This window comes from Homalodisca vitripennis, unplaced genomic scaffold (assembly GCF_021130785.1).
Source record: "Homalodisca vitripennis isolate AUS2020 unplaced genomic scaffold, UT_GWSS_2.1 ScUCBcl_1591;HRSCAF=5404, whole genome shotgun sequence".
Lineage (NCBI taxonomy): Eukaryota > Metazoa > Arthropoda > Insecta > Hemiptera > Cicadellidae > Homalodisca > Homalodisca vitripennis.
The window spans coordinates 53,425-77,422 of NW_025777712.1; the positions used below are offsets into that span (position 1 = coordinate 53,425).

Here is a 23,998-nt window from a genome sequence, read left to right on the forward strand (position 1 = left end):
TTTTTGTGTAACATTTATAAATTCAAGTGGCATATTCTAATCTGTAATCATTTGACGTCTGAGAGGCTGGTTCCATACTTGATTGACACCTTGTACAAAATAGTTTTTCTCCAATTAGGTGCCATAAATTTACAACTAACTTACCCTAAATCAAATAATAGATCTTTCGTTTTAGCACATTATGTGTATAAAAAATATTAACAACTGTATATACAACATAGCGAATGGAAACTTGGTAAATTAAAATACAATGCAAGTTTGTATAGTATTATATTGTACCGCTAAATAATAGGTAAATAATAAAGAAAAATTGTCCCTAATAGTTCCACATTTAAAAAATAAAAAGCTAGTAAGGCACTTAGAAATTAAACTTCTCCAGAGTAAAGTAAATAGTTTAGCCTTGATATTCGCAGACGAAGTAACAAATATTCTCGCAGTTTTGCGGAATGCCAGAACCAAGATGTTTCGGATTTAATAGTCGGCAGAGGCGCAACGGAGGCTCCCGGTATGCGATTTAGGTTCGCCGGAGTCCCAAGCGTTAAAGTCAACCAGGGCCTTCCCCGTCGTCATCCAATACCAATAGTTGAAGTTGGCCAGACTGGTGAGTCCTATCCAGTAGCAGTGTTCAGGGTTTCCAAGGGATCCGCCTGTAAAAGTTTTTTTTTATTGAAGATTGAAATTAGAGAATTCAAATACCATTTTTATAAACCCTATAGATGGACACTTTTATAATGTACTTCGTATAACATTTTCTTCTCTTAAGCCAATAAGCTTATAAATTACACTTAATCCCTATAAGGAACTTAGGGCGGCTTCCGGAGTGGCAGGATATTCAGGATGGGTAAGGTTAGGGGGAAGGGATCGCCTCCTATCTAGATCCATTACGAAGAATTAGAGCAGTAATCTCAAAATCATGCCCCCCCCCCCCCCCCCGGAAGAAGAGGAGGCCAGCTCTGAACCAGAACTCTCCGGTCAAAGCAGGTAGGGGTGGCACATCCTTGTTGAGGCTAGCAAGAACCTCTGATACTTAGTGGACGAACCCCACCAAATCCAACAGTCATCTCCCGCAGTAGACTAGACCTATCGAATTACCCCTTGCGCCCCAGAATATCGACATTTGCGATTTGTGATGTGCCGCTCCTGGACATCCATAAGGTTTCCCAGATTTCAGTGACACATCGGTTTTTGCTGTGCCCAGTGGTAGGTTCAACTGGAAGGTATAAATCAGTAAGAGATCCTGCTGGGGGTACTTGTGCAATGTATAAACGTTGGCTGCATATAAAATTACAGCCATAACCAAACATATCTTCATCGTTTGGTAGTGTTGTCATTAGTTTGAAATATTGATGTTGTTTTTATAGTCAAATTTATCTTAAATAAAACAGTTTTGTAAATCAATAAATACGCTAATTTTAAGTAAAAATTCCCTGTTTTATACTTTTTGGCTTTTACCTTTCATAATTTAGTTATAATATAAAATTAGCTTTGAAAAAATATTTTACTTGTCTTGGCGTTATAGGTAAGTTAATTGATTTATTAGTGGTGTGCCAAGGGCTATAAGCTTATTGTATATACTTGACTAGTTAAAATACTGATTACATGTTTAAATTTAACATGGAATCTTGCATATGCAGCTATCATATACCACAGAGCAACCCTTTTACCGAATACATTAAGATGGTTTAGCAAAGGCATTCCAATGATCATGATGCCGGCAACATAGATACCACTATGGAAGTTGGCGTGGAGTCATGCTTCATAATAAACCTCTTTAATAAATAATTTCATTTACACTTCTTAGGCAAATATTATTTCAACAAAACTGACGTGCGTCCACTATCTGACCTTACAGGTATCGAAACTAAGTGTACATTAATAACAAGTAAAACAGTTTTCCACCCTAAGGTACCACTTCTTATATTACACAATATATTCCAGGTTTAAAGATTGCTGCACCAACCCCTTCGACTATTAATTTGTTCGACGTCACTGGCTCATTTGTTTGAGTGATGTCCTAAGACTACTTACTTTAAAGTTGTATATTTCCATAAAAAGTACGAGATGACTGGTACTTACGAATCCTGTTAAGCTCAATGATAAAGCCATCGTTCTTCTCCTTCGAGGTGATGGTCGCCAATTGGCCACCCTCTCTCCGACAGTATTGGTAGGCGGCGACCCAGTTCAGCTGCTGACAAATCAAGCCGTTAATTTTAAATCACAAGTCCACAAATCTCTAACTGGCACAGCAGTGCCTCATGGGCCACTGACAAAAGCCGTTGGAGAGATCAAAGAAATTGCTAAGTACCTATTTTTCGCCTCGAAGGGACACAAGGAAACGTTTATGTTTCTTCAGGGATGTCTCCATTACTGTCTGGAGCAAAGCTTATATTCTGTTTAACGTCACAAATTATTTTAATTTTGACCCTTGTACCACACACCGCAACCTTCGACTTATTAAACAGGGACCAATCTGGACTATTGCAGTTAATTTTGAATAATGGATAGGGTTCAGCCGACGGAGAAATATATTAAATTCTCGTGCCACTTTAAGAGTTTCTACAAAGATTATCTTGGTTGAAATTAATTAAGCATTTATCCTACTTGTTTTGAAATTCCTTTTGTAATTATTTAATGTGTTATTACAATCTTTCCGGCATTAATGAATTCTCTATCAATGTCTTTATAATTGCAATACAGTTATTTGAAGTTTTAGTTTTCTTTGGCGATTTAAATTGAGTGGCACAATATGAGTCTTTTTACCAGAAGTCAATATTCTACTAGTAATCTAAGTGTTACAGTTATGTGTTTGCTTCTGTTTTTGGAAAGGTTGAGAAATGTTTAAATTGAACCTTAAGCGACTATTGAATGCCTCAGACATCGCATTCGGACACATTTTGTAACCTCGGACAATGATCTGCGCCAAGTCCTCAGATCCGTCAACATCCAACACAGAAACGGATGTTTGGTATGTTGGTGATGACGTTGTCGATGGCTGAGCTCTACAATGTGGTCACTCGAGTTGGCGTGTTCACAGACCAAAAGTGGAGAAAATATCACGCAGCCCGCTGGGTCTGGGGGTTGAAATCTACAATAGTAATGTGTTGATATTCAGTCGATTCAATAACACGTATTGGACAATGAAAGTTTATTAAATACATTTATTCATCTTTGGTAGAAGTCTGCGCGTTCAAGTGCACGACTAACATCAGCTCGTCAAACTTGTAAATTTGAGTTCCGAGCAATTTCTCTTGTTTTAATTTTAGAATTACAATTGTCGTTTTCTAAAAGCTGCTACTCTTAAAATGGCATCACTGGCACAGATGGACTCTTCACGTCTGTAGCAGGAGACAGTGGAATGATCTCTGTAGGAGAAGATGGTCCAGCGCGGCAGTATCCACCAGAGACAGGACACTTCCATGTCCCTGTCTTGAAATCATTCGATGACAGGCATTTTATCAGGACAGACCAAAACTTCCAAAAGCATGTTGGCCAGGGGTATTTTGCCTTGCATCCTCCCGATCGTGTTCAAATCCAGTAACTCTACTCCTATACATTTGGTACATATTTCTTCTTAGAAGGAGTTGATAAGGGTGTTCTCTTGATTGATAGGATGAAGTCATGTATGTGATTGTCCCTTTGCGTGAAATTTAGTTTTGACGATGGAAGGATTGTGAAGGAAACATGATTTTTTTCGGACATTTGCCATCGTTTAGTGAAACAAAATATCAGTAACACCACGTTGAACTAAAAAGAAAACCAAAATTATCAAACGGATCAGATATTTATAATAAACCAATGTGAAACTTCAGCTGTTATTTAATATTTTTCATATTATTTATAATTAATCGATTTTGATATTTATTTTGATGTAGGCGTAAATTTGTACATATGTATATTATGTTAAACTTTGGATATTTGATAACATTGTTTTCTATTATCTACAATTAAGTGTTGGCGATATTTATTTGGATTTGTTAATTTCTGGCATGCCATCTGTTACTTGATATGTACGAAATGGTTTACCGTTGACTCAAATAAATGAAATGAAATGAAGTCACAATATGGTTTTAAGAAGTTCATCTAGCATGAACCAATAATAATAATAATAAAAAGGTCCATTCCTGTGCCCCGTCCTTTTTATTTCCGCCATTTTGTTTTCTTTCTGCCGTGACGATTGCCATTTGCTATTGGCCTCTGGTCAGTCGTAGGTGGTTGGTAGATGAATGCAAACATATTGTGACCTGTATTTTGTAGTTCAGTTCTAATGATTAGTTTTGTGTATAGTTTTCTTATTAAGTGCATGTTTTTATTGTTGACACTAAGTTGACACACAACATGGTGGTTGAGATTCCTGACTTCGGCGTGCTACAACGCTTTGGTTAGATTTGTTTGTTTTAACATAGTTTGTAATTATTTATTAGGTTAGTTATTTACCTGAAGAAGAGATCAGATTGCAGATCTCAAAATGTAGAGTTACTGATTTTTTTCACTAAACGATGGCAAATATCTGGAAAAATTATGTGATTGTAGTAGTATTGTTGAGAAAACGACCTTTGGAGTGCTGATCAGGCACTCTAGGTGTTGGTAGATGACTTGGCAGTTCCACGTGAGATATCATTGGCATTAAATAGCAGCTTCTGGGTAGAGCTTCAGAACTGTTTGATATAACGGCAAGCAGTCGAGCATATGGCGGTCATTTTTGTCCCTGAGGCCACATAACGTTGGATCAGACCAAACACATGATGAACGTAACCGTCTCCTTTTAGTAACAGTATTATAGGTTAAGTGCTCTTTTGCTGGCTCTTGGATGTTGTTTTCTGTTGGACTGTTTTTTTCCGTAGTCTTTGTTGAAGATTTGTTATGATTCTTTTCTTCTTCCTCCGTTAATTTCTTGTCTGTGCGTTAGCGCAGATTCCTTTTATTGCTTTATTAGTGGTTGCTGTTCATAATAGAAATTGAAAGATCGAGAAGCATCCCGGACTGAACTATCTCCAGCTCTTCTCCTAAATCATTGATCAACCTCTGCGTCTAAGACTCGAATAGAGGCCTCTATACGTTTCATGTGATCCTGGATTTAAACGAAGCACGATATCCCCAGATAATTCTTCGACTGGAAATAAGGTTGTAAGAGTGCATGAGGTTTACAATGCTCTTATTGGGCTATAATCAACAAAACCGCCAATACAGCATTTCTTAACAAAATCCTGTCATTTCTTACTAAAAAAAAACTCACAAAAATATTACTGAAACAACGATTACAGCGCACCCCTACGGACCCCATCTAGAAACACAATGTACTGGATATAGCGAAGCGCTAGCGAACTCTTTTAACTGGTTCAAGTACTTGCTTAGTGAGGTATCTATCTATTTATTTATTCTTCCAACGGAATTACACCACTTGTACATGTAATAAGTTAAAAAGAGTATAAATTATTAATAGCACTAATATAATGTATACATATATAATTAAATAACAAACAGTGTTAAAATAAGTAATCAAAAACAGCGAAATTAGTAATAAATATAAGTTAACAAAAAATCAACGAAAAGGTAAAAAAAACAATAATAAATAGTTAAATATAAAAACGAAGTATATATTCGTTTTATTCGTACTTATTCGTTAAAGTCGTATCGAGTTTCGATTGCCTTTGCCCTTTCTTTTCTCGTCCATCATTACGAGTTTTTAATGATCCAACAAAAAAGTGTCGTAATTTGTTCATAACTCTCTTTAAATTGTGATTATTACTTATAGTTATATTTAGTTAAACTGTTCTTAACCAAGACTATAACAACATATGACCTCACATACATATTTTAATGATTTGATGTAATGAAGGCATATTTTAGATTATGTGTGAGTCTTTTTTACAACATTTCTAGTGCTAGAAAAAATCTCAACGGTAGAACGTAACTATGAAATCTATAAATCTTAATTATCTTTGTCAACACATAAGCAACATACTGAAACCTTAATATAACCAGTTATTCTTATCGCACAATACATCTGCAATAGTTCTTCTACCTCGGGTTTTTTATAAGGGTAACATTGTTATCTGTTAACAAGATAGTTATTTTCATTACATTGATAAGTCATGGAAATATTTCTCTTCTCAACGGTTCCAAAAAGTTTTGTTTTACAATTCTTTTAAAGCAACCATTCTGACATTATTAATAATAGCTTCAAAAGGGGTTACCGGAATTGTGATGACAGCTTCATACTTCTTCTTTCCTGTGATATCTAAAACAAAGACAAAAATATTTAAATACTCTGCATTCAAACCTTGGGTTAATAGCTTGGTTATATCTTGTATTCCTTACACGGAAAATATATAATAAAAAATAATAAAAATAAATATAATAATAAAATTAGAAATTACACAGAAAATTACAAGTTATAATTAATATTACAATTACACTCGAGGTATCAATGGCATCTTTTACAGTATAAGTATATGTTTTGTATTTAATGAATGAATGCCTAATACGTAGTCACGTAAATTAGTATTTTTTAGTTTAATTCATAAAATATTATTATTGTTTGCGTCGTCGAAGGGGCTCAATGCTAAAGCCAAAAAAGGTAGTAACGGGACGGTGTTCCGCTTCTGAGGTCGTCATGATAGGTGAGAGGCGAAAAAGCAAGGAAGAGTACCTAAGGATGCTGGTAAAGTTCAGAGATCAGTTTGAAATGAAGGACAATAAATAACACAAGAGAGGAATCCTAATTAAGTCGGAGGACAGATTTGGTAAACATACGAAGTGTTGAGAAGTGATGTGCAGAGGAAGGGAGCTTGAGAGCATCGAAGAAATCGATAGTGATTCTGTATGATTTGATCTCAGAGGTAACGAACGTGAAGAGGAATGTAAGTAGCTCTTGAAAAAAGTGCTTATCTAAGTGAACTTTTCTGTTAAATCGAAAGAAAAAAGCTATATTTGAAATAAGCAGGATCAACAAGACGAATTTATGAGGCTTTATAGATGACAGAGATTCGGACAAGTGACAAAACATTGCAAACTGCTTTGATGAGAAATCCAGTTGTTTTTAATTGAATGCCACGATTGGAAAGAAACCGAAGGAAGGACAGGTTAGTATAGATGTATTGCAAAAGAACAAGTCGTGTGTGCAGACTGACGGGGGTGGAGGATATGGCTAGTGGTGCCTGTATGAAGGAGAAAAATTTTAAGGTTTTTTTAATTTATATTTTTAAAAGGCAACACAAAAAAAACAACATTGGAGTTTATGTAACAGAGTTGGATTTGCCGAACTACAGACGAAATAGAATATAACAAAGAATAATGAACGTGACAAATCGTGATACTGAGTGCTAAGTGCATTGGTGAGTGCTATAGAAACGTTTTCAGTTCGTATGGGGTAATTAGAGCCTTGTGTGCCCGAGAAAGAAGGATCCCATCAATAACTCTACAAATAATATAGAGAGCTGTCTGTGAACTCTGACCTTTCTAAGGCATAACACCGATTTTAGGATGCTGTAGTTATATAAAGACTACAGAACTAATGTACGCAGTGATCTTAGGTACTCGATAGGAAACTGTTTTGAAAATAATGCGCAAATCCTCAAAAAAACCACGATTTTTATTATAACTATTGAAAGGGGAAAAATACTATTAGGATCCCCGAGAGTCCCAAACATGCGGTCGACAATTGTTTGCGTGTTTTTCGTAAAACGATCACGAGAACATGTGTAAGCCCGAGTATTATGTATAACAACTGGGGAGCGATCAAACCCACGTTGGACATAGAAGAGCTGTACCAACAACATAAACTTGTGAGTGTATGACTGTCCCTGAATTGCTGAATGGTGAATGGATAAACCGAGTATTATGGCTCACAACTGGAGGAGAGCGAGCAAACCCACATTGGGCCTGAAAGAGCTGCACCAACAGTATAAACGTGTGAGTGTGTGTCTGTCCCTGAATAACTGAGTGGTGAGTGGATGAACCGAGTATTATGGCTCACAACTGGGAGAGCGAGCAAACCCACATTGGGCCTGACAGAGCTGCACCAACAGTATAAACGTGTGAGTGTGTGTCAGTCCCTGAATAACTGAGTGGTGAGTGGATGAACCGAGTATTATGGCTCAAAACTGGGAGAGCGAACAAACCCACATTGAACCTGGAAGAGCTGCACCAACAACATAAACGTGTGAGTGTATGTCTGACACAGAATGTCTGAGTGGTGAGTGGATGAAACCGAGTATTAAGACTCACAACTAGGAGAGCGAACAAAACCCACATTGAAACCTGGAAGAGCTGCACCAACAACATAAACGTGTGAGTGTATGTCTGATACAGAATGTCTGAGTGGTGAGTGGATGAACCGAGTATTATGGCTCACAACTGGGATAGCGAACAAACCCACATTGGGCCTGAAAGAGCTGCACCAACAGTATAAACGTGTGAGTGTATATCTGACACAGAATATCTGAGTGGTGAGTGGATGAACCGAGTATTATGGCTCACAACTGGGAGAGCGAGCAAACCCACATTGGACATGGAAGAGCTGTACCAACAACATAAACATGTATGTCTAACACAGAATGTCTGAGTGGTGGTTGGATGAACCGAGTATTATGTAGCGAACTAGGAGAGCGAGAAACCCCACATTGGACATGGAAAGCTGTACCAACAACATAAACGTGTGAGTGTATGTCTGTCCCTGAATATCTGAGTGGTGGTTGGATAAACCGAGTATTATGTATCGCAACTAGGAGAGCGAGCAAACCCACATTGGACATGGAAGAGCTGTACCAACAACATAAACGTGTGAGTGTATGTCTGTCCCTGAAAGTTGTGAGTGGTGAGTGGATGAACCGAGTATTATGGCTCACAACTGAGAGAGCGAACAAACCCACATTGGACATGGAAGAGCTGTACCAACAACATAAACGTGTGAGTGTATGTCTGACAAAGAAAGTGTGAGTGGTGAGTGGATGAACCGAGTATTATGGCTCACAACTGGGAGAGCGAGCAAACCCACATTGAACCTGGAAGTACTGTACCAACAACATAAAACGTGTGTGTGACACAGAATGTCAGAGTGGTAGTTGGATGAACCGAGTATTATGTATCGCAACTAGAAGAGCGAGAAAATCCACATTGGACATGGAAAGCTGTACCAACAACATAAATGTGTGAGTGTATGTCTGTCCCTGAATGTCTGAGTGGTGGTTGGATAAACCGAGTATTATGTATCGCAACTAGGAGAGCGAGCAAACCCACATTGGACATGGAAGAGCTGTACCAACAACATAAACGTGTGAGTGTATGTCTGTCCCTGAATGTCTGAGTGGTGGGTTGGATGAACCGAGTATTATGGCTCACAACCGAGAGAGCGAACAAACCCACATTGAACCTGGAAGAGCTGCACCAACAATATAAACATGTGAGTGTATATCTGACACAGAATGTCTGAGTGGTGTGTGGATGAACCGAGTATTATGGCTCACAACTGCGAGAGCGAACAAACCCACATTGAACATGGAAGAGTGTGTACCAACAACATAAACGTGTGAGTGTATGTCTGACAAAGAATGTGTGAGTGGTGAGTGGATGAACCGAGTATTATGGCTCAAAACTGCAAGAGCGAACAAACCCACATTGGGCCTGAAAGAGCTGCACCAACAGTATATAAAACGTGTGAGTGTATGTCTGACAAAGAAAGTGTGAGTGGTGAGTGGATGAACCGGAGTATTATGGCTCACAACTGGGAGAGCGAGCAAACCCACATTGGACATGGAAGAGCTGTACCAACAACATAAACATGTATGTCTGACACAGAATGTCTGAGTGGTGGTTGGATGAACCGAGTATTATGTATCGCAACTAGGAGAGCGAGAAAACCCACATTGGACATGGAAAGCTGTACCAACAACATAAACGTGTGAGTGTATGTCTATCCCTGAATGTCTGAGTGGTGGTTGGATATAAACCGAGTATTATGTATCGCAACTAGGAGAGCGAGCAAACCCACATTGGACATGGAAGAGCTGTACCAACAACATAAACGTGTGAGTGTATATCTGTCCCTGAATGTCTGAGTGGTGGTTGGATGAACCGAGTATTATGGCTCACAACTGAGAGAGCGAACAAACCCACATTGAACCTGGAAGAGCTGCACCAACAACATAAACGTGTGAGTGTATGTCTGACAAAGAAAGTGTGAGTGGTGAGTGGATGAACCGAGTATTATGGCTCAAAACTGGGGATGAGAGCGAGCAAACCCACATTAAACCTGGAAGAGCTGCACCAACAACATAAACGTGTTAGTGTATGTCTGACACAGAATGTCTGAGTGGTGAGTGGATGAACCGAGTATTATGGCTCACAACTGGGAGAGCGAACAAACCCACATTGGGCCTGAAAGAGCTGCACCAACAGTATAAACGTGTGAGTGTGTGTCTGTCCCTGAATAACTGAGTGGTGAGTGGCTGAACCGAGTATTAATGGCTCACAACTGGGAGAGCGAACAAACCCACATTGGGCCTGAAAGAGCTGCACCAACGATATAAACGTGTGAGTGTGTGTCTGTCCCTGAATATCTGAGTAGTGAGTGGATGAACCGAGTATTATGGCTCACAACTGAGAGAGCGAACAAACCCACATTGAACCTGGAAGAGCTGGACCAACAACATAAACGTGTGAGTGTATGTCTGACAAAGAAAGTGTGAGTGGTGAGTGGATGAACCGAGTATTATGGCTCAAAACTGGGAGAGCGAGCAAACCCACATTAAACCTGGAAGAGCTGCACCAACAACATAAACGTGTGAGTGTATGTCTGACACAGAATGTCTGAGTGGTGAGTAGATGAACCGAGTATTATGTCGGTCTGTCACATGTATGCAACAAATGTTGACTTTAACAATAAAGAAACATTACTTACATAACATCCATTGGCAATTTTGCAAATAAAGTTCCAGATCTTGAACACCGAAATTATTTATATCTTACATACTCGTAATATGCACTTCCTTTTCAAAATGACATAGAACATTATAAACCTATTACATTACTAGTGCATTATCCGAAAATTTAAGAATTTCAACTTGGGTGTATGTCTGACACAGAATGTCTGAATGGTGAGTGGATGAACCGAGTATTATGGCTCACAACTGGGGAGCAAGCAAACCCACATTGGACCTGGAAGAGCTGCACCAACAGCATAAACGTATGAGTGTGTGTCTGTCCCTGAATGTCTGAGTGGTGATTGGATGAACCGAGTATTATGGCTCACAACTGGGAGAGCGAGCAAACCCACATTGGACCTGGAAGAGCTGCACCAACAGCATAAACGTTTGAGTGTGTGTCTGTCCCTGAATGTCTGAGTGGTGAGTGGATAAACCGAGTATTATGGCTCACAACTGGGGAGCAAGCAAACCCACATTGGACCTGGAAGAGCTGCAAAAACAGCATAAACGTGTGAGTGTATGTCTGACCCTGAATATCTGAGTGGTTATTGGATGAACCGAGTATTATGTCGGTCTGTCACATGTATGCAACACATGTTGACTTCAACAATAAAGAAACATTACTAACATAACATCCATTGGCAATTTTGCAAATAAAGTTCCAGATCTTGAACACCGAAATTATTTGTATCTTATATACTCGTAATATGCACTTCCTTTTCAAAGTGACATAGAACATCATAACCTATTACATTACTAGTGCATTATCCGAAAATTTAAGAATTTCAACTTGGGTTATTTTACACTGACCTAACATACAACACTTATTTCACAAGTACTTATACAGTTTTTTCACTCACCTTTTAACTTAAATATAAAATAGATAAGGAGATTTGAATACCTATTTTCAACACAAATTAAATCGCAAAAAGTCCTTCTATGCCCGAAGATTTACACCTACCACTACAACAAAGAGCCCTTACTTTTTACGATTCAATTATTGTTTTTATTTTACCTTTTCTGTTAAATATTATTTATTTCAGTATACAATGCACAGTTAACTTATATAACAAACAAAGTAAAACAAATTCATGTTTTGATCCCATTGCAAAGCACGGGTACTCATCTAGTATATTGTATGTAAGAAGGCAAATGTGCAATTGTGCTGAAATTGTATATTAACACTGACATAATACTGTATATAACTTCGATATGCCTACTTCCATTTCTCTAATGAAAGCTATGAACACCGACTAAAATATTCCTCCCCGCTGGCGAAAATTTGTTCAAATGCTACTGAAATAATTAAAGCTATTGAAGCGAATATAGTGGAATTTCGCATTGAAAATCGTTTTTTTTCCATTTGCGTATTTTAGATTTTGGATCCGAGGAGTGAATGTATTACATTGGACATCATTTATCTCAGGAGATGTTCGTATATTTTTACAATAATTATGTCTATAAGTTCCTGTTATTTAGCAAATAATTGCCTGCGAAGCCACGAGTAAGAGCTATATATATATATATATATATATAATTTCAATAAACATTGAAATTAAATTAGGCTATTGCCACTTATACAAATTTAATGAATATATATATATATATATATATATATACAGGGTGATTCATGAAGTTCTCCCCCCACTTCTACAGCACATTGTACTAGTAAAAATAATGAAAAAATGTTATATAAACATAGGTCCGAAAACGCTTCGTTAGCGAGTTACAGCTAGCGAAAGATTTCGCCTGAATTCCTGGGTAAAGAGTAAAATAAAGCCATACTGAACTTTTGGAAAGGTTAATTAAGTAAGAAATATCGTGGATTCTTATGTATTTTTACCTGATAAAGCTAATAAAATAGGTTTCAGAACTGTACCTGTAGTAGTTTTTGAGGGATTCAGGGTTAAATGCAAAAAATTGGGGCACGAAACAATGTTTTTTTAAGTTTGATGTACAATAACTTTGTTAAATTGGTAATAAATACATAAAATCAACAAACATTAATTGTAGAGAATTTAATTCTGAGAAAATTGATATAATCAAAGTCTAAAATAAAACAGAAATAAGTACCAAAAAATCGATTTTATTCAGTATAATACATTACTAGCTGTAAAGAAATACGTACGGTTATTTAATAAAACAAAAATAAAAATGTTTGTTCCTTAATGATGAGATAAATTGAGAAAACAAGATTAACTGTTAAATAAATTTGTTTGTAAATAAAAATATCATGTTTTATTACGTTGTATTTTTTTTAATAAAAATTTACATCAAATGTTTGAAAATAAATGAAGCAAACATTTTCCCATTATTGTTTACTAATCATCGCAATGCAGTTTTTTGTTTTATTAATTTCTAAGTTGGTAAACGCACGAATAACAGCTGATCAACAATGGTATTCTGTACTGTTACGTTTAGAAACTGTGTATTAGTGGTGTTTTGCAAGCTACAGCAGGAGATCGGGTTCTGTGAATCGTGTTATTAAATGCAATTTTTCTGTGAGTTATAATTCGATTGTTTATTCAGCGAAAAAATGCCTTACTTATTTACATCAGAGGAATACGCTGATATGGTTTTTATTTTGGGTTACTGTAATGGTAATGCTAGAGCTGCTGTAGAAGAATATGAACTACGTTACCCTAATAGGAGGATTCCAGATACCAAAACAATTTCAGGAACTTTTCGTACTCTTCGGGAAACAGGATCACTACCAAGTACTAGAACCAATTATGAACGAGCTGTCCAACTTGATGATGATATTGTTATTAATGCTGTTCATCGCAGTCCAGGTGTAAGTACACGACGTATTTCTAGGCGGATAGGAGTTTCGCAGTCAACGGTGTGGAGGTCACTTAATCGAAACAAATTTTATCCGTTTCATAAACAAAAGGTTCAACATCTACAGCTAGGGGATGGTCCGCTTCGCTTGGAGTTTTGCAACTTTTTGAATATTAATAATCAACTCTACAAGCGTATTTTGTTTATGGATGAGGCACAATTCACTCGGGATGGTGTCAATAACTTGCACAATGAACACTCATGGGCAGAAGAAAATCCACATGAGGTAGTGGAACAGAACTTTCAACACCGATTTAGCGTCAATGTCTGGTGTGGCCTTTTGCACAATCGGCTGATTGGACCTTTCATATTACCTGGACGCCTAAATGCTGAGTTCTATTTGCATTTCCTTCAAGAAGAGTTGCCGCAGCTGTTAGAGAATGTTCCTTTACATCTCAGACAAAATTTGTACTTCCAGCATGACGGAGCACCTCCCCACTTTTCACGTGCCGTTTCTGCTTACTTAAATCATCAATTTCCTGGACACTGAATTGGTTCGTGGAGGGCCTCATCCTTGGCCACCAAGATCACCAGATCTATCTCCATTGGATTATTGCATCTGGGGATGGATGAAAGACATTGTATACAAGACAAAAGTGAATTCTCGTGATGAATTAATTGTCCGTATTATGGATTCGGCTGTGCAGATACAGGGAAGTCCTGAAAAATTAAGAAACGCAAACAAAAGCAATACACAAACGTGCTGCAAAATGTATTGATAATGATGGCCTCATTTTCGAACATCTATTATAAAAAGGTGCGTACGGTTGGCCCAACCTGATTAATTTTGCTTAAAACTAGTAATGTATTATACTGAATAAAATCGATTTTTTGGTACTTATTTCTGTTTTATTTTAGACTTTGATTATAATCAATTTTCTCAGAATTAAATTCTCTACAATTAATGTTTGTTGATTTTATGTATTTATTACCAATTTAAACAAAGTTATTGTACATCAAACTTAAAAAAAAACATTGTTTTCGTGCCCCAATTTTTTGCATTTAACCCTGAATCCCTCAAAAACTACTACAGGTACAGTTTCTGAAACCTATTTTATTAGCTTTATCAGGTAAAAAATACATAAGAATCCACGATATTTCTTACTTAATTAACCTTTCCAAAAGTTCAGTATGGCTTTATTTTACTCTTTTACCCAGGAATTCAGGCGAAATCTTTCGCTAGCTGTAACTCGCTAACGAAGCGTTTTCGGACCTATGTTTATATAACATTTTTTCATTATTTTTACTAGTACAATGTGCTGTAGAAGTGGGGGGGATAGAACTTCATGAATCACCCTGTATATATATATATATATATATATATATATATATATATATATATATATATATATATATATAATATGTATTATCTTCATGTAGAAATAAAAATAAAAAACCCAATATTAGCAAGCTCTATAAATTTTCGTATGTTTTAATCATACTTCTTGTGACAGATATGATCCGATATTAAACAAATAATTGAATAATAAAAGCTTGGGGTTTCTGTGGTTTTTGTGGTAATATCGCCGACAGTGAGAGATCCGGGTTCTATAAATAAACACACACACACACACACACACACACACACACACACACACATACTGTATATGTTGTGTTAAAATAATTAATATAACATATAATCGGCCGACCACAAACGTCTATTAATTTGTATAAACAGCAATATAATAATTTTATTCTAATAAAGAGTTTTTTTTTTCAAACTAGTTACTTTGCTGTAATATTGATTACTTGTAATTAATTATTTTAAAAGTTAAGTAAAGTGCAAGTTGTGTAAAGGATAATATTTTTGCCACGAATAATATTTGAAAATCTCTAATAAAACCTCGACTAGATTTCTTTGTCAAGGAAAGTGTTTAAAACTGCTAATTATATTTATTTCTATGAGTACAACCCTGAAAAGGTTCAGACAATAATTAGTAAAGAAGTTAAAGAAGGAGAATAATTACCATCTATTAAGCCGAAGACAAAGACAAATCCTGTCAGCAATACAAGAAGTGGAGACACATCCATGGCGTTTTCTGTCCGGATCACAAGCTCTGAGATCAATGCAAGCCAAGACAAGAGAAGCCAAACATAGATAAGACAATCGCTGCACAGATATGATAAAAGTAGGGTCAGACAGATATATTTATAACTTTGTTTATTTTTACTTCCCTGATTTACATTTCTTATGCATCTTGTGTTATAAACCCCCAGTACTCTATTTGTAATTAGTGTAAGATTAAAAAGCACGTTGTATTTCACATGTATATACATTCATACGTCATGTATTACACAAAAACTGGGAATCCCACTTTTTCTGCAAAAGTGGTAGGAATTTCTAGTTTTACAAGCTACAACTCATTTGCTTCTAGTTCTATGAGAAAGGTGATTTATTTATATTCCAACGTTCATCCCAAAAATACATAAAAAAGTGTATTAAAAGTTACACAACAACAGATGTACATTCCTTCAAGACTGGCAACAATTGAGAAAAATGCAACAATTAGAAAGAATTTGTATTTTAACAATATTACACAGCAAAATAACGTCTACAAATGTAAATAAAAGAAGAATTAAATCTAAACATAATATGTAAACCTACCATAGTTGTGTCAGCAAAACATGATACATTTTATTTAGACAGGTTATGTATCTCGAATTAGACTTCCTTACGTTTATATTAGAAACTTTGCTAAAACACCCAGTTATTATACACAGCAACTACTGCTCAAATACCAGAAATATTGCTTAGAATATAGAAAATTATAAATCCCGTTTAATCATATCAATTGAGTGTAGATTGTTTGAGAACCATTTTGTTGTATCTTTAACACCGCGCAGCCCCCACAGCTCTGTTAGACACTCTCTAGCGAAGTCTTCTGACTTTCTTGTGGAGCCTTAACCATGGTTCTCGGCATTAGCCGAAATGAAAACCTTTTCGGTGTACGATACAAAAAGATTCCTAAGTAATGCAAAAACAGCAGAATCTCGCGGTAAGATGTTCCTGGACTTGTATACGTAATGCACTTCAGTAGACTCTTTTTGCACGAAGTAGGCTTATCAGTCCAATGTGTTTACGTTTATTCTATTTATCATTACAATGTGGCAAATTTTACCATGACACTGGACCATATTTTAGACAGAAAGACAACGCTTTTTGACAGGAATAGGTTTTTTCTAGATCTCCACATATAATACCATATATATATTTCACTCGAACCAGAACTGCTTATTACGCGTGCAAAAACTTTGAAAATGTATAATAAGGCGGGGGGTAACTATTAGTTATGATCATACACTGAAACCGCTCATTAAGGTTCATTATAGTTAACTGAAACCCAGAGTTATAACCTCTGATATTTGGAGCGTAACAACTTATATAAGTTCAACGAACTTCTTCGAAAAACTGGGATGAATATGATATTTGATTCCTTGTCATTACGTGTAAAAAGTTAATTTAGAATATATTGCCATGCAAGTTTCTCACCCTTAGAGAATTTGACCTGAAGAACTAGTGATTTAATAGATAACTTCTTAATCACTTCCTCTTCTTTCTAGAGAAAGAGGGATGATGGTCTTGCAGGAAAGTCTCTGAGTGAGCGGGTCTTACTTCAAAACGTTAAATTAGACAAATCCCGGTGAATCAAACGCTTCAAAGTTAATCCCCATGGAGGATATGATTCAACTAGAAGTAGTTACAGTGCTTTTCTAATAATACGTCAAACACATACCTTTGAAATCTTTACTAAAGACCTAACAACCCACGCGTAGTCATTAATCCATCTAAGGAAAAAAACGAGTTATAATTTCAAGACAATAACACAATCCGCAGTTTAGGTTAGGGTGGATTCGAAAATTGAATCCCGCGATTTAGCAGCCCCCCACCTTCCATTCCTACCATCCCCCCTCCCCTATTGACAATCCCCGCCTCATTTTCCACCCCGCCTGGCTTGATTCCCCTGTTCCGGTGATTTCCCCTATTTTACGAAACGATGGAACCGAATAATGAGTCCAAATATGTCTTTCTACTTCCACGAGATGGGGGGAATGAGGTTTTGTTTGAACTGTAACGTCTTCCCAAAAATTATAACGAATTCCTTTGAAACATTAAATAAAATTAATTTGCCACAATAGTTTCCCCAGCCCTGATCATGGTCCCTCATCATAAATGTTTTATAAGTACATTTATAATTTTAATAAATTAAATTAAAAATGCCTTTATTTCTTCTAATGCGTTTCTATAGTACATAACTGTTTTTCCAAAATGAACTTGTATGTCAAATGGTTTATATGACTTGTAACTAATTTATCAAACCTAAATAACAAATAACACACATTAACACACACACAAAACTATAACAAAAGATTACAAAAACAGTTAAAACGCTATTAAATTAAATATGTTTAAGCGAGAGTCCAGAATACAGAAATAAAAAATTCATTTCTTCAAAAAATATATAAAAGCTTCTAAAAAGCTACAAAACTAATATAACAAAAATCACTACTTTAATATAGTTAAATCCTTTATTAACATCTTAGTTGCTGCTGGTTAGATATAATATTTTCATTTTCTTTTTAAACAATCATAAGACTACTTTTACAAGGGAGGTCATGTATACAAGGTTTGGGCCAAAAAGTAGCTGAAAGGCTTCTCCTCCCGACCTGAAGCCAGCACTTGAGAGAAGTGAAACTTTGGTCTTTGCGTGGTGCTCCTTTGCGAGTGATCTCTTCCCGAAATACGACGACAGTTTGTGTCCAAGATACCGGAGGTTCTCCAAGACATTGGGAACTTTTGTGAGTCATGCAAGTTTGTCAGGAACGCTCCCTTACATCTTCCATTGGGGCCATTCCAACCTCCCTCTATTCATTTGTTACTCGTCCGAGTGTGGGCGTTCATGATCATTTCTTGTACCAAACTGTTTTGCCTCATGATTTATGGTTTTTACCTACGACTAAACTGCTACGGTAGACATTACTGAATACTCCATTATCTCCCCCTTCATCACACTCACACTTTGGCAGTAAACTGAGAAAAAATACGTGTTTTTGCCAGGTACTGGAATACACTGATGGCGTATGCTCATTTTTAATTTAAATAAGACTAACAGTAGCTATTGCCTGTAAGCGATATATCAGTGCTACATGCCTTGCTACAGATTAGTTTGTATTTTACAATAGGCTATATCTATTAAATCATACGACTCTAATCCTAACGCACATGGCTGCTTGCCCATGTTAGGCTAATTTCAAAAAGGTTCATGTATAATTACTATTTAATTTATTATTGTACATATAATTATTATCTAATTCCATTACTTAGTAGTTAATATATATTATTATACTAATTAAATTGTAATTAGTATTGTTATTGTAATCGGAAAATAACTTTTTTTCGTAAAATAAACTTATTCTTCATTTCATTGATTTACTTTTGTTATCGATACTATTTTAAAAGACTAAAAAATGTTATTTGTTTCATATTTAAAATAGTGATACGTTCTATTTGCATTCACATGCTATTATTTGGGGTTAATGTCTGATCTTTCTGGAATTTATCTATCGTGCGTGTTCTAGAGTGCGCGCAAGTGAGATGACGTTAAGCGGCATTGGTCCCTCCCACAAGGCCCTCCACGTAATCGATGTCTTGTGTGCTTAGCAAAATACTTAAGTTTAATCAGCAAAACTTCTCCATTTAATAAGTAAAAACATGGACAAGACTCCAAAGTTTGCCACTTCAGGCATTATGAGATAAGCCTAGATAATGTACGCTGGCTCTTCACTTGCATTATTTCTCTATGTGCCGTGAACACCATAAACTGTAATGGTGGGTGAGTGCGCAGTTATGGCCTTTAGATCCTGCGTTTCCCTTCCCGACAGTTTAAATTTAATTTTAAACACATTCGCTGGCAGAAGTCTACAGTAATAAATGAGAGGTGACCCGCATTGGTATGAAGTCTTGTACCGTCTGCCGAGCTTCTCGATTTAACAATATATATTAAGATGTGAAAAAATGATGTGTACCTTAACTAAAATGTTATATTTCGGCTCTTTGACTTTTTCTTTAACATCCCATATATACAAACACTAAATAATCGTTTATAAAGAATAAAATCAGACTGTAAAACTTTACTGACTGACACCTCCTAGCTCCTGGGACTAAGAATATTTCACAATGTTCTTCCCTATAACGAGCACTACTTCACAAATCCCATGTGAGAGGTCAGCTTTGTTGGGCAAGAGTGTGAGATTAAAATTCAAAGAGAAAACTACTTTGAAATTATAGTACATGATTTACTGATCGGGAAATTTTGTAAAACGATTTATGTACTATTTTGATTTAGAGAAGACGATCCTTTCCGCTAACTACAGGAACCGATGCCACTGATTTTTTACAATAAGAATTATTTATCGAAATGTCCATATCATAGTTTCGTAAATGACATTACCATTTGTTAAAATGCTTACTGAGAAAAGTACTCGCTCTGGTAATTTCACGACCACGTAAAATTCGTGTTACCCTTAAAAAAAACCAAGTACCAAACCTTAAGATATTGATACAATAAGGTGTTATCCTCATGGTTCTTTACGTTAGAAACAGTCGTTGCTTTTTTTTGTTGGTCTCGCACCCACTCATGGCTTAGTTATGGGCTACGACAACATAATAGTAAACATGTTATCAACATATAATTCATATGTTTTTCGTTGTGAGCACGCTTGTTTAATAACGGGTTTGAGCCCAAGCACAACCATTTCTAAGCTCTTCCTAAGGTACTTTGATAACGGATTCTTTTCCAACAGAATGGTTTCAGTAGTGTAACTATTGTAAAGGAAGGGCCAGTAGTCTCGCCTATAATGTTAAATGTAATGTGCAGTGTTAGTTTTTAAAATAAGAATAATAGTTTATAGAAAAAAAAAAAAACGTGTAGTTTTGAAGTAGACACATCTGAGTTACCCCTACATAAGCCAAACGTTAAGCACGTTGATCAAGGAACTGTTTTTAATATTACTCAGATCTCAAAGCCCCCGCTCAGGCGGCCCTTATGTTTAGGGACATTTAAAAAACAGATAAGAAAAATGGTTTCAGATTTAACTACCATATAGAAAATAAGGTTATTTGTTGGTAATATATTTCTCTTTATTTAACGTGTATCTCATCTCCTCATTTCAGGAAGAGCTTTTTTTCAGTTTTACACATCAGGCCATCGGTGAATTTTGCTGCCTGTAAAAGAATTAAAACGCTTGCAAAAGAGCAACAAATCATGTTATTACTTCAAAGTTACTTAGAAACGATTGTGAATTTTCCGTTTCTCCGGGTTTTAGTCCCACAAAACAAGTATAATACTTAATCAAATATCGTAATATATGTGTTACAGTTTTAGGATCTTTGACGATACCGAAACCATTGGTTTCGGAGGTACTCACTTATTTTCCTCATGAGTCTTTAAGTGATATTCAAAGCGTATTATGTTAAGTATCAAGCACTCGTGTATTTTTACTTGTTCAATTAACGCGGGATAAACGCTAGCAACGTCGTGTGTAACATCTAGTTTTTGAAAAATAATTAAAATGAAATCAATAACAAATCAACCGCATGAATATGAATATACAGAATTATCTACTAAACATTTTTATAAGAAAATATTTTCCTTCTTTTGGTAACATATACTATGGGCATCAATAAAGTTTGCAATAGTAAAATACTATCGTTAACGAGTTTTTTCACACTAGAAAAGGCCTATTTTTGTCTCTTCGTAATAACCCTTGATATACTAAGATAGTTCGCTTCTGGCAGTTTTATACCCTCCATAAAACCTGTCCTGGGTGTAACCAAAAACCTAATGCGTCGCTTACAACACCGGCCAACCCCCCATGGGTGTCATGGAACAGCATATCTTTAAAACCGTAAGGGGGGTTGTAGTTTGATTGATAATGATAGAGCTTAGCTTCCAGTTCACCTTTCCCTCTTTAGTACAGCGTCCTGGAATTTGATTAGACTATATTTTGCGATATAGGTGTTCTTGATGTCAAAACGGTATAAAGATTTCATTTTGAGATTCCATAGTCGCCGATTTATTGGAGTGTCTTCGGACGAAACATGACTCAAGTTCCCATGGCCTAGTCTGTGCAAACGCCAGTTCTATAGAGCTACACAGGATGAGTCGAAGTGTAGTCTCGCACTCCTCAAACATACACAATTGAGTCAAACTCTTACCACCTTAGGCCTACCTTTATGTGAAGGAAATCTCAGTTGCTCCGCCGTTCTAAGAGATCGTGTCAAAAAAAAATCGTATAGTGCTTCTCAATTTGTGGCACCTTATGAGATTAATGAGAATTACTATTCAACCTAGGCTACACTAAGATTTAGTTGAGTTGATAGATCTGCTCTACACGTCGAAACTATGAAAAGAGTTGATTTTATTGATCCCTGAATAGTTACTTCGGGAGGCCACCCGAAGCCCGTTTTGCAGTAAAGATTTTTCATCTACATGGAATTTAGCCATGTAAGCAGAAGTTTTGCCAGATCTTGAAAATTATGCTCCTGTCTAACGGTTCATTGATTCACTGCAACTACCCGAAAACAAGTCGACTGAATAATAAGATATTCCCAATCCCTTAAAGTAGATGGCTCTCTCGCTGACTCTCTACCAAGTCTCTGGAGGAGACATGCACCATTATCAACGGTCAAATCTATCTTTTCAGAATAAATGAAGTTTGCGATTTCACAAAATTACAGAGTTTTTAATTCATATTTCCTTCTTCTTTAGGACATTAAAATTTTGATAGGCTTCGCCTTACGGCTCAGCTAAGTACTCTAACAAGTTGATACTCTGGTAACACAGGCCCTGTGCCACATCCTCGACAACTCCACCAAACCTTCCCGGGCGATCCCTACTCTGTATTCCCTAGTCCCGGACTCGAATCCCGTTTATCTCCCCGCCCCCAATCCTCCCTCCCCCCTCACCTGTCTCACCGTGGGAAGGGAGAGATCGGTTTAATGAATGGGGACAGCCTCCCATTGGATTTGCCATTTTGTGGCTCACGCATGGCATTTGGCAATAGATTTCTCTTTTCTTTTCTGGGAGCGGACGGGAACATTAATTTTAGTTGGATCGGGGTTTTTTATGACCAGAAAACCGGGAAATGCACTAACTCCCTGGAAATGACGGTAAACAAAAAGGCTTGGTGGACCTGAATGTTAGACATAGAAAATTTTAAAAAACTTTCCTTATCCCAACGATTTTCATGGGTCGAGTGTAAATAACCCTGAGCCTGAGAGAAATGGAGACCAACAAAAAATCATTGCACTAACTTACTCAAATGAACCTGAAGATTAAATACTCTGATATGGTTTTGCAGTATTTACTAATAGTTTTGGCTTTGATTATGGTAGAAAAATAAAAACTAGTGTTTTAATATATATATATATATTATATATATATATTTCTATAAGAGGGAGGATTGGTTACACACACACAACATCGACACATATATGTTACACCTTCCACAGACACTCACATGTTATATGTGATTTGTCCTGTCCAATGACCCCTCTATCGTAAGCCCCACCCTATACTTTGCACCAATTGTACCATTACACAGCCAATAATTGTATGGTATATGTTTTTTTTTTTACCACAGGAGAAGGATTAATCATGCATCTATTGCCCATTCATTTTAACTATGGCATCAGGCGGCGCCAACCAAAAAATATAAAGGTTTTCAAAGCGAGCGCCTGCACATTATAAAAAAACTGGCCAATTACGTGGACAGTATCTGTGTCATTCAAATAAAACCAAAGTCACACACATTTTTTCTTTTTGTGAATGCCACTAAGTTATGTGTATAATTTGTCTTTAACATAAATTACTTATCTCAGGTTGAAAACTTAAAAACATTTTTTTTTTTGGGTGTTAGACTACGTATATTATAACTAAGTAACAAACATGTACGATGTTACAATGGGCTAAAATAAAACGGTTTACAACTGTTGACAACCCAAGATTTTTTCTAATCTCTTGATTCGTGGCCAACAAAACGAACTCCTATATCGAAATCGGAAATTGACAATTCCACTCACTTGATCCAGAAAGTGCCTTCATAATAAGGGCAAAAAAGACCTATAATTAATTACGAACAATAAAAACCCGGTTAGACGCGTGGTGAAGCTTGCCGTCCGGGAATCAGCTAGATATTTTATAAAAAATACCACCTTGACACAATTGCTCTCACCC

The 23,998-nt window shown here is 36.4% G+C and overlaps 1 protein-coding gene across 1 annotated transcript; it reads right to left on the reverse strand.

Annotated features, from left to right (window-relative positions):
- Positions 1 to 471: 471 nt before the first annotated feature.
- Positions 472 to 15,875, reverse strand: LOC124371544 (galactose-specific lectin nattectin-like). Its single transcript, XM_046829895.1, has 4 exons — positions 15,731 to 15,875; positions 6,195 to 6,238; positions 2,077 to 2,185; positions 472 to 647 (listed from the first exon to the last, which is right to left on the reverse strand). Exons 1-4 carry the CDS (start codon positions 15,792 to 15,794, stop codon positions 472 to 474), a joined length of 393 nt encoding a protein of 130 aa, XP_046685851.1. The 5' UTR covers positions 15,795 to 15,875.
- Positions 15,876 to 23,998: the final 8,123 nt, after the last annotated feature.